General features: G+C 40.8%; 1 protein-coding gene across 2 annotated transcripts in view; it reads right to left on the reverse strand.

Moving 5' to 3' along the window:
• The window catches only part of PLCE1 (phospholipase C epsilon 1), a 275,881-nt gene that overhangs the window by 60,640 nt on the left and 201,218 nt on the right, over positions 1-14,023 (reverse strand). Inside the window, exons 7-12 of one of the 2 annotated variants that reach the window (XM_024739518.1) lie at positions 12,774-13,449; positions 5,919-6,101; positions 4,891-5,008; positions 3,974-4,130; positions 824-946; positions 596-732 (exon numbers count right to left, since the gene is read on the reverse strand). In XM_024739518.1, the coding sequence (XP_024595286.1) occupies positions 596-732; positions 824-946; positions 3,974-4,130; positions 4,891-5,008; positions 5,919-6,101; positions 12,774-13,449 (1,394 nt within the window). The remainder of the gene's footprint in view (positions 1-595; positions 733-823; positions 947-3,973; positions 4,131-4,890; positions 5,009-5,918; positions 6,102-12,773; positions 13,450-14,023) is intronic. The other variant, XM_024739519.1, reaches the window with a different exon arrangement.

A 14,023-nucleotide genomic window follows, 5' to 3' on the forward strand; every position in this document is an offset into this window, starting at 1 on the left:
TTTTGCTTTTTAGTGTTTATAGTTTCCAGCAAGAACAGAAGAGAAAAATAATAGGCTTAAAATGCATGGGTGGTTATGGTAATGATGGTGGTGGTGAGTGGGATCGAGGAACTAGACATTCTGGTTTACATATTAGGAAAAATGTCCTGGATGTTCAGACAGAAGTGCTCTGCTGAGGTCACGAAAAACTCTCCTGTCAAAGGGCAGACAACTTCCACCCTGGGGTTGAGTACCCACCCACCTGGAGGCACAGAAGAGACTGGTGGTTCCCAACTGGGATACGCCACATACCTTGTGGACTTTTGGAAGTCAGTGGGAAAGGTTTTTAGTTGTCAGAATGACTGGGAGGCTCTATTGGTGAAATATTCTGGAATCCACGGACAGACCCACACAGTGATGAATTTCCTTGTCCAAAATGCTAATGATACCCTATCCCCTGACACCTCCATTAGAAAGATAATTCTCTAAGCATTTCACAATGCTCCAGGTAGCAGCATGCCATGTGGGACAGGCTAAGGGCTTGTGTGATTGGATCTCTAACTTTCATTTTTAGGTAGAAAGGTCTCAAAGGGAAATATTAAATTCTCGCACAAACCTAGGTCAGGCTGAAGACCACTGGTGTTTTCGTCAATGGTCAGGTTGGTGTAGAGGGGGGCCGCTGTGGAGCCGGCTCGGTCGCAGGGTACGGCATAGATGTCAAAGAGATCCTTCAGGTCCTTGCGGCTCCTCACACTGGGTGCGGGATGGAGAACATCTCACCTTTGGCATTGTTATAACAAGGTAAGGGTCAGACAAGAAAGGCTAAGAAGAAACCCAGCCATACCTGAATGATTTGAACAGCTCAACAAACTCCACAAAACTCATGCTGCTGTCTGAAACCATGAAGCTCTGAAAGCCCTTCATTCCTCCTTTGATCCGCCCATGCCAGCTGCTGCTGCTCCAAGCACTGCAACAAAGACATGGCCTTAATGGGCAGAACCGGGACCAGTTTTGTCATTCTGCCCCAAGAGACATTCTCTGATTAGCAACATGAACAAAAACATGGACTGCAAGTCATTGAAGGTTTAGGTTCTTTTCTTTTCTTTCTAAGCATTGTTTTAATCACGTACATCTTTTCATTTCTCTCAAAATTAATCCACATTGCATCGGAGGAAGTAAAACTTTATACACTGAAACCACTTCATGTTTATAGCTTATTTAATAAGGGCACAAAGTTGAGGTTAATATCCCTCTACTAATCATAACAGTTCTTTGAAATCTCAGGTCAATGGGAGAAAAAAAACACATAAATTCAGTGGTTTTGAAGAAAAGTCATTTTAAAAAAGAGCTCCAAATTACTCAGTCATGACTTAGGGAAGATTATGCATGTTCTTTCCCATATTCTAAAATATAGAAACACATTTGAGAAGAAAATCTTGAATGTATTAAGGTCTTCTCTTTTTCCTTCCTTAACCAGTTCTTAGATGAAAACAAGGATGGGCTTTTAATGTTAATGGAAAATGTGAGTCACAAAAATATTAAGGATGGAAAGAAGCCAACTCTGCCTAGAATTATATTTGCACCTACCAAGGCTGGATGTATTTAATATAAAAATATCAGTCAACTGGGTCAAAAATTCAGTCTAGCTGTTTCACAATATTTTTTTAATTTTCTACACTGGTTCCCTGAGAGGAGAGTATGAGAAATGTTTTGACTGGTTTTTGGTCAAATCAATGACTAGGATCTTTTTTTTTTTTTTTCATTTTTGCTTTTGTCTCTTATTTTTTACTTTTGAAATATTTCAAATATGTAAGAAAGTAGAGAGAATACTATAATGAATAGCTAGTTTGTCCTCAATCCTGCCAATAGTGTTTATTCATGAAAAATTATTTTGTGTTGACATCAGAAGGTCACCTCCATTAATGGAAGAGTAATACAAATGGATAGATTTATTGTACTTTGTAGGCTTGGGTTATTGATCGCCAATGTGGTATGGGAAACAGAGGGTGGAGGTTCAGGAAGAGGAAAAAGATCTGATAACAAAATGGCTTATCATTTGCATTTAAACAAGTACATTCCCTGCCTTCCTTCCTTCTGGTTCCAGGTTCAGCCTCTGTCTGTAGGCACCCATCTCCCTCTGACTTTAGGAAACTCTATCAGTCCACTTGTTCCCTTCCTAGGGCTCAGTCTTGCTGTCTCCTTGAAAAGCATTCAGGCTGACTTTTCTTCTCCTGTTTTGTCTTCTCTTTCTGGTTTAGAATACTTGGTGGGCACTGCCCCCTGTCCTTCTATGGCAGGGTCCTCTGATCTTGCATCTGGCATGGTAGTTTCTTTACTTTTACCTCTTTGAAAAGATTTTCCTCCTTTACTTTGTCCTTCCTTTTCCTGCTTATGAGTGATTAAAATAAAGGGAAAGACCACTTAATCCAAGTTCTCTGGCTATTTTATTTACCCGGGATACTGTATAGGCTGAAATATAATGTAAAGAATTCTGATTCTTTGTAGCTTTAATTTTGTTACAAAGCTACAAACCGGGCTTCCCTGGTGGCGCAGTGGTCAACAATCCACCTGCCAATGCAGGGGACACGGGTTCGAGCCCTGGTCCGGGAAGATCCCACATGCTGCAGAGCAACTAAGCCCACGCACCACAACGACGGAGCCTGCGCTCTAGAGCCCGCGAGCCACAACTACTGAAGCCCGCGGGCCTAGAGCCCATGCTCTGCAACAAGAGAAGCCACCGCAATGGGAAGCCCGCTCACCGCAACAAAGAGTAGCCCCCGCTCTCGCCGCAACTAGAGAAAGCCCGAGCATAGCAACGAAGACCCGAGGCAGGCAAAAATAATAAATAAAATAAATAAATTAAAAAAAAACCCAAAAAACCCCTACAAACCTCGCAAGAGTGGTATAAAGAATTCCCATGTACCTGTAACCCAGTTTCATCAAGTGTAGAAATTACGTTCATTATCATATTGTGAAAGGATGCTTCCCTTTAAAAGATGAGGCACTGTAGGGTTCTTTTCTGTAGCAAGCTTCCCAGGAAGAGAGGAAGGGGCCAGGAGGTGTGTGTGTGTGTGTGTGCGCACGCGCGTGCACGCATGTGTAAAATTAACGTTTCTAAAGCCAATATCTGTACAGACTCATTTCCTTCTCCCATTCCTCTGTTTGACGAAGTAAAGAATGTCTGTCTTATCATAGTTCTGTTGAATCTTTGCATTTCTTAAACTTTAGTATGGGGCTGAGGGAGATGATGTGGCGTTCTGATTCCTTTGAGACTTTCATTTTAATATTATTTCTTCTGAGAGGGTAGCTGTTGTTTCAAATCTGTAATTTGCATGGACCTTACAAAATAATTTACACTAATACCAGCTAAACCTATCTAACTTGCTGTAAGACATTCGCTTCTCTAGACGTGTATATCTCATACATGAGAAGAGTGCGAAATAGATTTCACCTATTAGCAAAGGGTCAAGCTGCTTACATTAAAACTTAATTTATTCTTCGTTTAGAGCAGTGCTATCCAATAAAACTTTCTGCAATGATAGAAATGTTCTTTATCTGCACTGTTCAGTACAGTAGACACCAGCCACTGGCAGCTGTGGAACACTTTTAATGTGGCTAGCATGACTGAGGAACTGAATTTGAAATTTTATTTAATTTTAATTAATTAAAATTCGAATTTAAATAGCCACTTAACATTTTTTCCCTGTGGCTAGCAGCTGCTATATCAGTACAGATTTAGAGACTCACAGCTCGGATTTTGTTACTGCTACTGATCTTTGTCAAAAAATGAGAAGCAGTTACAGTAATATGAGAAGGTAGGAATACAAAATCAAGAAAATTAGGACCTTTAAAAAAATTGGGGGTTTTCAGTTTTAATGTTATTGTTACGTCAAAATTAGAGAGAGTTTTTCCGTAGAGCACTGGGAGAGGATGTCCTTCTACACAACCTGAAGGGTGTGAAGGGTCCTTCTGTTTTATCATGTTAAGGCCCCACCTGGACGGGCTCTTGTTTGAAGAAGACAGCACAGGGGAGGACACTGGCCTGATGGGAGATGACGTCCCGGCAGCCAAGTTAGGGGACCCAGCCGTGGTCAAAGAGTGGGCTCTTCTGGAAGGGAGAGGGTTAGGAGGGCTCGTGATGGCGTTCGCCTCTGTGAGGGTGAAAGACAGAAAAGAGACCATGACTCCGATTATACTTGCCCTCAGAAATCAAATGAAAACCAAAGATGCTTCTGAATGTCTGAGGAAATCAATCCATGCAGGTAATTAATGTACAAGAAGCATCAAAATATTCTGGTGGGTTCTCAGTCCTGGCTACACATCAGAATCATCTGGGGAGTGGGACTTCACTGGCGGTCTAGTGGTTAGGACTCTGTGTTTCCACTGCTGGGGGCATGGGTTCGGTCCCTGGTTGGGGAACTAAAATCCCACGAGTTGTACAGCCAAATAGATAAATAAATAAACAAATAATGAGTAAATGGTAAAAATTAAAAAAAAAAAACAATCATCTGGGGAACTTAAAAAGTGCATAGATGTCCAGGTCCCAGACAGAGAGTGCCTAAATCAGTTGGGCTGGGGTATGGCATCCAGATATTTTTTAAAAGCTCTGATATCCAGCTAGGGGATAAGAATCACTGGTCTAATCTATCAAATTGTATCTTTTATATCTAATATTCCTTGTCAGTAATGGCAAGTTACTTAATGAAATTTTCTTCTTAATTACACTTATGTTTGCAAACTTGTATTTGCAGAAATACCTCTTGGGTTCCATCATCTAGTGAAACACAAAGGTAAGTATATAATGTGATAAAGAGTTTTGTTAAGAATGCCCACAATATATAAATCACAATTTAAAACCAAATGCATATATTTTCCCATTAAAAATTCTCAGATGTAAAGACGCTGCTTTACCTGATTCTTCTTGTTCATTAACGTCTTGAGGGTCAGAACCACTCCGGCTCCGACACTCTTTGTGCGTTTTGGCTTTGCGGGTGGCCATCTCGTCATCGGTGGCCTCTCCACTCTCACCCTGGGAACACAAAACTCACATCGTTTCTCATTCTGTATTTCTCTCCCATCACTGCTTAGTTCAGGTGGGTCCGTATTTTCTCACTGACCCACCTTCGATACCACCTTCACCTGACAAAAATAGTAAAGACCTATGTGAAGGCTGACCAGCTATTCTCGTGTTATATTTATCCCATGTGTTCTTCACTAAAATGCAGCACTCCTCTGGGGAGGGTGACAAGAGGAGGAATAAGACCCCTGGAATCTGTGTAGAGACAGAGTTATGAAGCAGACAAAGTTCAACTTGGGCATCAACATATGTCTTAGGTCTCCCGTATGCAAAGACTGGGATTCCTTCTAGTTAACCATGAAGAAAATATATTATCATGCTACAGTAAGAATATAAATAATGTAATATATAATATATAGTGATACATATATATATCTGGGTAAAAAACAAAACATAAAATTTACCATCTTAACCATTTTTAAGTGTATAGTAGAGTACTGTTAACTCTTTGTACCTTGTGAAACAGATCTCTAGAACTTTCTCATCCTGCAAAACTGAAACTCTTTGAACAGCTCCCCTTTTCCCCTTCCCCTTACCCCCTGGCAACTGCCATTCAGCCCCATCTTTTCCTTGTCTCTGCTCCCATAGCACTTTGCAGACAGCTTGACAGTGACTCTTATTTAGATCTCACTGTGTTTGTTAACATCTCTGTGTCCCTCTACGGACCTTGAATTTTCCCCGGTGCTGACTCAGTTCCTATCACTGGGCCTGGCATCCAGGAGGCAGTTGGTAAGCTCTTGGGTTTCATTTGTTTTACACCTCATCTTGTCCCCAAGCCAAATGACCTAAGGTAGTTTATGGTGATGTAGACCATACAATGGTCCTGGAATACTGGGGTTAATGCTTAATAAATAAACTCTACCCTCATAAGGATTTTCTTCTTTTTCTTGGTGGTGCTTATACCCAAGGTGTTGTTTCTCTGCATGTTGGGCTTCTCAGCACTCTTTGCTGATGTCCCGGGACTGGGGTTTCGAGTACTCCATCGTCTGCCACCAAACAACTCAACAGCGTGAGCCAAAGTTGGGCCTTCATATCGTCCATCCTCCTGTAAAAGAACCACATTCTGAACACATAAGGAAAGAGCGAGCAATGGGGAAGTAAATATATTAACAGCTTCCCGTAAGTTCCCAGAGGTGGAGAATAGGCTGTCACCGAAGAATAACATCTGGCCACGCATGTGGCTGTTTTCTAACTGTCAGAACTCTCTGTTGGGGATTTCATCGTGTCCCCTGTTGTCCTGGTCACACCCTGCTGAGTTCCAGTGATGTGCTTTAATAGGGCCACGTTCAACTGGGATTAACAAAAAAATTTCCCTTCCCAGTTTCAGAGGTTATGTTCCAGAATTATCACTGCAGGCAAATTCATTAAGATGTACTTTGCAGATCTGGGCTTTGGAGGACTTGGAGGGTGTACATATGTGTACGAATCTATTTAAGTAAAATCAAGTTCTATTTGCTATTGCATCACTCCAGTGTATTTTCACCTAGTTCGATGCTTGGGACAGTCTGACTTGAACTCAGAGTAGGTGGAGTACACAAAATTCACTTTGGAGGGCTCTGGGAACACCTTGAGTAGTTGAGCTGCCAACCTCGTTTTTTTTTCTTTGTTGGATAATTTTTTAATAAAATGAGGTGCACACCACTGATATTAAGAATGGCATATGCGCAAAACAAAACAACCCTTTTTGGCTAATGGCTGGAGAAGGAAGAAAAAGCATGAGAAATGGAGCTGCCATTCTCTTGAGTGACTGATATCCAAGGATAGAGAGCCCAGGGGACTCAGAGCACCATGCATATTATGATGTTGTGAGCAGCAAAAACATACTCAGTGGGTAGGTGATGGTTTACAATAGCTGCTGCTTGTAAGGCAACTCTGTGTAACATGCATTGAGTATCAGTAGGGATTCATTAATCCGTATTGATTAATGAATGAGTAATCCCTCCTGATTAATGATCAGTGGTCAACAATTCTCCTTATAAGTCAGGAAACTCAGTTAATAAAAATACAAAAAGGTCACATATAAATTAAAAACAATACTGATGATATTTCACAGGTTGTAGAAAAGGTACCTCTTAAAATTAATTTCTATTTACTATCTTTACTTTCTGCAAATTTTTAAGGTTAGTCCTCCTTTGCAATTCCAAAGAAGTGCTTGTAAATAGATTTTGCTTTGTTGTAGATAATATGCAAATAATAAAGAGGCTGTACGTGTGTGTACGCGCGCGTGCGCACGCTTGCTCCTTCATCCTAACGTTCAATGACTATCTGATTTTATGACTTGAGTTGTGACCGCCCACTTCCTGCATCCTGTTACGGATCCCAGCATGCTGAGCAACTTGGATACTTGATGATCTTTTGAATGACATTTGATGAAACCTTTTAGTGGCCTTTTGTCGTGGATATCTGTGATTTATGCCGGCTTATGGATCATTTCTCTTTTCTCTAACCATACCCCAATTTTATTTGATCTCTTTTTCACTAGATATAGTCTTGGGTCTATCAATCAAAGGGGAACAGCCTCCCTTGATCAACGGTTGGTACAGGATCCAAATAAGCCAATCAGAATTTCTGTCCCTGGAAAATGAATCTTGAATTCAGTGATACAGAGAATGAAAATGCTTGGAGAAGATTCCACCTGGTGCAGGCCTGCTGAAGAGAGTCCCTGATAACAAGTCACTACAACTGACTCCAAAGTGGAATAAACAATTCATGACACAATTTCACAAATAGATTTTAACTACCTTATTGCATAACATACTCTGAAAGAAACCTTGTAAAATTTTTATCTATGGGTTTTAAATAACACATCTTTAAGCATTTAATAGACCCCTTCATTAAAATTTACAAGTTCTGCTCTGCAAAAGACACTGTCAAGAGAGTTAGAAGACAAGCCACAGACTGGGAGAAAATATTTGCAAAGGATTATCTGATGGTCTGTTATCCAAAATATACAAAGAAATCTTAAAACTCTACAATAAGAAAATAAACAACCCGATTAAAAAAGTGGGCCAAAGACCCTAACAGACACCTCACCAAAGCAGACATACAGATGGCAAATAATCACATGAAAAGATGTTCCATATCATATGTCATCAGGGAAATGCGAAATGAAACAAGAAACCACTACACATACCTATTAGAATGGCCAAAATTGAGAACACTGACAACACCAAATGCTGGTGAGGTTGTGGAGCAACAGGAACTCTCATCCATTGCTGGTGGAAACGCAAAATCATACAGCCACTTGAGAAGGCAGTTTGGTTTCTTACAAAACTAAACACACTGTTACTGTATGATCCAACAATCACACTCCTTGGTATTTACCCAAATGAGTTGAAAACTTACATCCACACAAAAACTTGACCATGGATGTTTACACCAGCTTTATTCATAATTGTCAAAATTTGAAAGCAACAAAGAAATCCTTTAGTAGGTGAATGAATGAATAATCTGTGGTCCACCCAGACAATGGAATTTCATTCAGAATAAAAAGAAAGCTATTAAGCTACAAGAAGACAGGGAGGAAACTTGCATGCATATTACAAAGTGAAAGAAACCAATCTGAGAAGGCTACATATTGTATGATTCCAACTATATGACATTCTGATAAAGGCAAAACTATGGAGACAATAAAAAGATCAGTGGTTGCAGGGGACTAGGGGAAGGGGTGGGGGTGGAGTGGGAGAAAGAGATAACAGGCAGAGCACACAGGATTTTTAGGGCAGTGAAAATGCTCCATATAAGGGGCTTCCCTAGTGGCGCAGTGGTTGAGAGTCTGCCTGCCAATACAGGGGACACGGGTTCGAGCTCTGGTCTGGGAGGATCCCACATGCTGTGGAGCAACTAGGCCCGTGAGCCACAACTACTGAGCCTGCGCGTCTGGAGCCTGTGCTCCGCAACAAGAGAGACCGCGATAGTGAAGGGCCCACGCTCTGCGATGAGGAGTGGCCCCCGCTCGCCGCAACTAGAGAAAGCCCTTGCACAGAAACGAAGACCCAACACAGCAAAAATAAATAAATAAAAAAAAATGTTCCATATAATATTATAGTGATGGATATATGTCAATAAATATTTGCACAAGCCCACAGAACGTACAGCACCAAGAGTGAACTCTAAGGTAAATTATGGACTTTGAGTGATTACAATGTGTCAACATAGGTTCATCCTTTGTAAAGAATGTACCATTCTGGTGAGTGATGTTGATAATGGGGGTGCCATGCAGGCATGGGGGCAGGAAGTTTATGGGAAATCTCTGTACCTTCCTTTCAATTTTATTATAAACCTAAAACTGCTCTAAAAAATAAAATCTTTAATATAAAAATTTAATAGATCCATTACCATGTACATATAAAAGAATCAGCCTCCACTGCTTTGGCTTTTCTAAATTCAGAACAGGTCAACATGTGCCAAGCTTTACTTTTAATGGAAATATTTTAGGCCTGGAAAGGGCAGGATGCTTTCGTTTAATCTTTAAAGGAGACTCTCTGGGAACTAAAATGTAGTTTGAATCTTTCTTTTGTTTTATACAAAACAATAAATTTGTTTAGGATAGGTGAAATATGTCCTATTTTTAATTTGGGAGAAGGACTATTGTGAGTGAAGGTTCATTCTCAGTTTTAGAAAACAGTTCATGTGGAAGTTGAGGATTAGGAAATTAATTCCTTAAAAAATATTCATGCACTTTTAACCCAGCAAATCTTTGCATATGATATCTTAAAGACTGTGAAACTAATCTAATTCTTTAAATAGATCCCATTTTTTCCCTTAAAGATAGCCAGAATCTGTTTCTGTTGCTTACAATCAAAGAAGTTTACTGATAATCCTGTGTATAACCTTCTCAGCTTCCCAGAGATCTTTCCAAGTATATGAGTTCCCAAGCTCTGCCCATGATAACCTTGAGCCAAAGCTCGATACCAGCCTTTCCTCCACACCCCACACGGAATCTCTGCAGAGTTTACTTTCTTTTACTTTCCTGTATTCCTAGGCTTCATTACAAATGTCACTATTTCTTCTTGTCTTTTGCTTTATCTCCTGCTACTATTGCCATTAGATCAATTTACATTTACTAGTACTAAAATACTTATATTTGCAAGTAACCGTGCAAACATTCATCACACAAAAGGACTCTTATGTCAGAAAGATTATTTTCTATATAAGCTCTTCCCAAACTGGGGATAAAGAGATACACTTATAGGGCTGTTAACAGAAGTTTGGAAGAAATCAAGACTTTTCATACATTTCTTTAATTTATAGATACATTTAAGTAGGTTTCGGTTGTACTCTGAGACTTCTCGGAGCTTTAAATGTGCTAAGTCGTATTACAAGTCAGACAAGCGGGGCATTTATGTAGTATAATGCCTGTTTGACCTTTTGTTCTCCAAGTACGAAATTAGCATCTTTTTGATGTTTCCTGAGATCATTTGGGAACTGGTCTATTTGATGGGAAAATGAGTAGTCCGTTGACCTTTTTCACTTTAAAAGAAAGAAAGAAAGAAAGAAATCTTGAGTGTCTAAGACTGTTGCCTGTCTTAGGCAGCTCATGTAGTATATTGTTTTGAGGAATAATGTCACCTGTGTGTTCAGAAGTGACTGAGGTATATTGGAGCTATTTTGCTGTTACACTGTGATGACTTGGTTCCACACGGGGTGGAGCGGTGGGGGCTGGGAGACAGGAAGGGGTGTAGCTGTGTTTGCAACTGTGTAGGACTGAATCTGCTCCAAGTCATTTCCTCTGTCTCTGCTCTCACCTCTTCTCATCAGACCATTGTTCATGGTCTCAGCTGGTGCCTCCTTCAGCACAAACTGAAGGTTACCAGGTTAAATGAGAAACTAAGTAGACCTTATATGTTAATTCAGTTACTTTATGCTATAACATGGGGAGGGAAACAAATGGAGCAAATAAACCACACAGGCTTTGTGACAGTGATTGTCACAAAACCCAAAGATTTTGGTTTATGCCCAGCTTGAATGGATTTTCATGATTCTAGAAGGCTGAGAAATAACTGTAATTGAAAATCAAGGGACTTCCCTGGTGGTGCAGTGGTTAAGAATCTACCTGCCAATGCAGGGGACACCGGTTTGAGCCCTGGTCAGGGAGGATCCCACATGCTGCAGAGCACTTGAGCCCGTGTGCCCCAACTACTGAGCCTGTGCTCTAGAGCCCGCGAGCCACAACTTCTGAGCCCGTGTGCCTAGAGCCCATGCTCTGCAACAAGAGAAGCCACTGCAATGAGAAGTCTGTGCACCGCAACGAAGAGCAGTCCTCGCTTGCTGCAACTAGAGAAAGCTCGCGTGCAGCAACAAAGACCCAATGCAGCCAAAAATATAAACAAATAAATAAATAAATTTATGAAAAAAAAAAGAAAATCAATATTGATAATAGCTCCTGAAGACCTTTCTTCCAAGCAGCTGGCAGCACTGAGAGCTCCCTGTGGAAGAGACAGGAAGCAGGTATTTTGGTTTCCATTTTAGACGAGTTAACTGAAACTGGCTTTGCGCAGTGCAGCATCATCGTGTATACAGGTCTATGTGCTTATTAAGGCATTCATCAAGTTAGTTATTCAGGATACGATCTCTATCACAAGTACTGCATGGATGTGGGAAAAGGGGAAAGAAGGGGTCCTATATGTGCCTCTACTAACATTCCAGAGAGGAAGATGTTTTTACTTGTCAGAAACATGTTAGCACTGTGAAAAGTGCATGAAATCAGTCATTTGAGTAATTTCAATCATACTTCTATTTGTTCTGGGACACTAGCAGAAAAGATAATTCCCCCCCTCCCCAATAGATAGAAAAGCATAGCAAAGAAAAACCGAATACTTTGTACAACTCATTTGACAACACCACTAACAGTGTCACCTTGTAGTGGGCTTTATGACTCAGTTTCTGAGCAATCTCTGCCCTCCTTCCTCCACAAGTGTGCTACTCTGGTTACGCCTGTGTCTCTTCTCACCACCTCATTCAGCCCAGGCCTCCTGCCACCCTTAGCTGGAGTGTCAAAGTACCTGATAATTTAGGGTTAATGAAAAACTCGCTCAGTTTAACCTGCGACTATGAGAAACCGCCTCCTAAGAGCTGCTGCCACTACAAATCTGGTTTGGAAGAACTCTAGGTAGAGTTTATCTCACATTTGGGAAAGTTTCTTTTAACCTTAAAAGTCCTACAGTTCAGCAGCAATACACAGTAAGTTAAATAACCCTCCTAGGGTCACGGAGCACATTAGAAGATGAAACAGGATTTCAATTTCCAAAGTGAAGGTTTCCAATGTATCAGCTAGTCCCTAATTAATAATAAAAGCATTCATATACAATGCTTTCCATTTTCACTTTGAGTAAGTGAAAACGCTTATATTAACTTGTTTCTTTCCAGATGTGAGACGTACAATGACCAGTCACTGTTTTCGTACAAAATAATAATAGGACCTACTATGAGCCAGACACTTTTCTTTATACCTATGAATTTACATTATGGCTTTACACATATTAACTCAGTTAAAGCTCACAGTCACCCTATGGACAGGTATCATTATTATTCTCACTTTATAGATGAGAAACTGAGGCACAGAGACTTTAAATAAAAGCTGTTCCATATCACTCAGGTAGGAAGTGACAGAGCTGGGAGAATGAACCTTGGTGGTCTAGTTGTCCAGTGTGCTTTTATAACAATTATATCTGGAGAATTATACCACTGAGGAGAGAGGGAAGGCTGTACCCCTTACCTGGTAGAGGCTGACGTATTGTTTCCGCAGCCACTGCTGTCTTTGGTCAGGGAACTTCCTCATCTTTCTCACAGCTCTCGTGAGTTCCAACAATCCACTGAAGAGCATTTTAGCTGTGTGCTTTGGTGCCACAAAGTGCAATAACCTATTGTCCGTGGTCTGAAGCCCGTAGAGCAGTGTCACACCAGTCTCTGAGAGAGACATGTTACTCAGTTTGTTCTGGACACACACAGTGTGTATATCAATGCTAGGGTGCCCCATGTACACAGCCTTTGCTGAAAACATATCCAAGACCCCCTCTGCCAGGCCACTTAATCCAGCATTGCCCAGCAATGGGAATTTGCCAGGCTCGGATGTGTTACTAAGCACACCAAGTTTTGCCTTAGCACTGGCTGGGGAAGCAGTGGTGGGCTTTATCCAGGTCAAGGTGCTATTGTCAGGCTGAAGCTGGAGGAAGCAGCGGGCAGAGAGGTGCATGTCCTGGTCATAGTGGATGACCGTGGCCCCCTGCAGCAGGAACTGGTGCACATCAGCTTGGATGGACAGCACGTACCACGGGATGAGCTCTGTCCCGTGGTCAAAGGCCTTCTGTGGCTCTTCTGTTCCATGAGGGTCGCATTCTTGGGACTCCTCAAAGATGTCATTTTCAGAATCCAACAAATCTCCAATTATAAACCTGATAGAAAGGGATACAAATTTGGTCTGTCTTATAATCAGAAGTGAGAACAACAAAAAGCTTTCACTGACACTGGACACCATTTTTAATTCCACTAATTCAAATAAGCATAGAAAATATAAAATGCTAAAAGTCACAGAGTAATCTTTTTAGCTGTATTTGAAAACCTTATATTTAACAATATGTCTGACCAAAGGCTTAAAGAAAGGAACTACTAGATCAGTTACTGCATTTTTAAAGATTTTTTTTGATGTGGACCATTTTTAAAGTCTTTATTGAATCTGTTACACTATTCTTCTGTTTTATATTTTGGTTTTTTGGCTGCGAGGCATGTGGGATCTTAGCTCCCTGACCAGGGATTGAACCCACACCCTCTGCATTGGAAGGCGAAGTCTTAACCACTGGACCGCCAGGGAAGTCCCCAGTTATTGCATTTTTAATGTAAACAACGATAATCTTCATTATTTATTAGTTTTTCCTTTTGTGTCAGGAACTGTGTTAAACACATACATTTTTGCACTTTATTTGACCTACTTGCAAAGTAAGTTTTCTTATTTTTTTTTTAACCTATGAG

The sequence above is a fragment of the Neophocaena asiaeorientalis genome, unplaced genomic scaffold, assembly GCF_003031525.2.
Source record: "Neophocaena asiaeorientalis asiaeorientalis breed wild unplaced genomic scaffold, Neophocaena_asiaeorientalis_V1.1 scaffold597, whole genome shotgun sequence".
Lineage (NCBI taxonomy): Eukaryota > Metazoa > Chordata > Mammalia > Artiodactyla > Phocoenidae > Neophocaena > Neophocaena asiaeorientalis.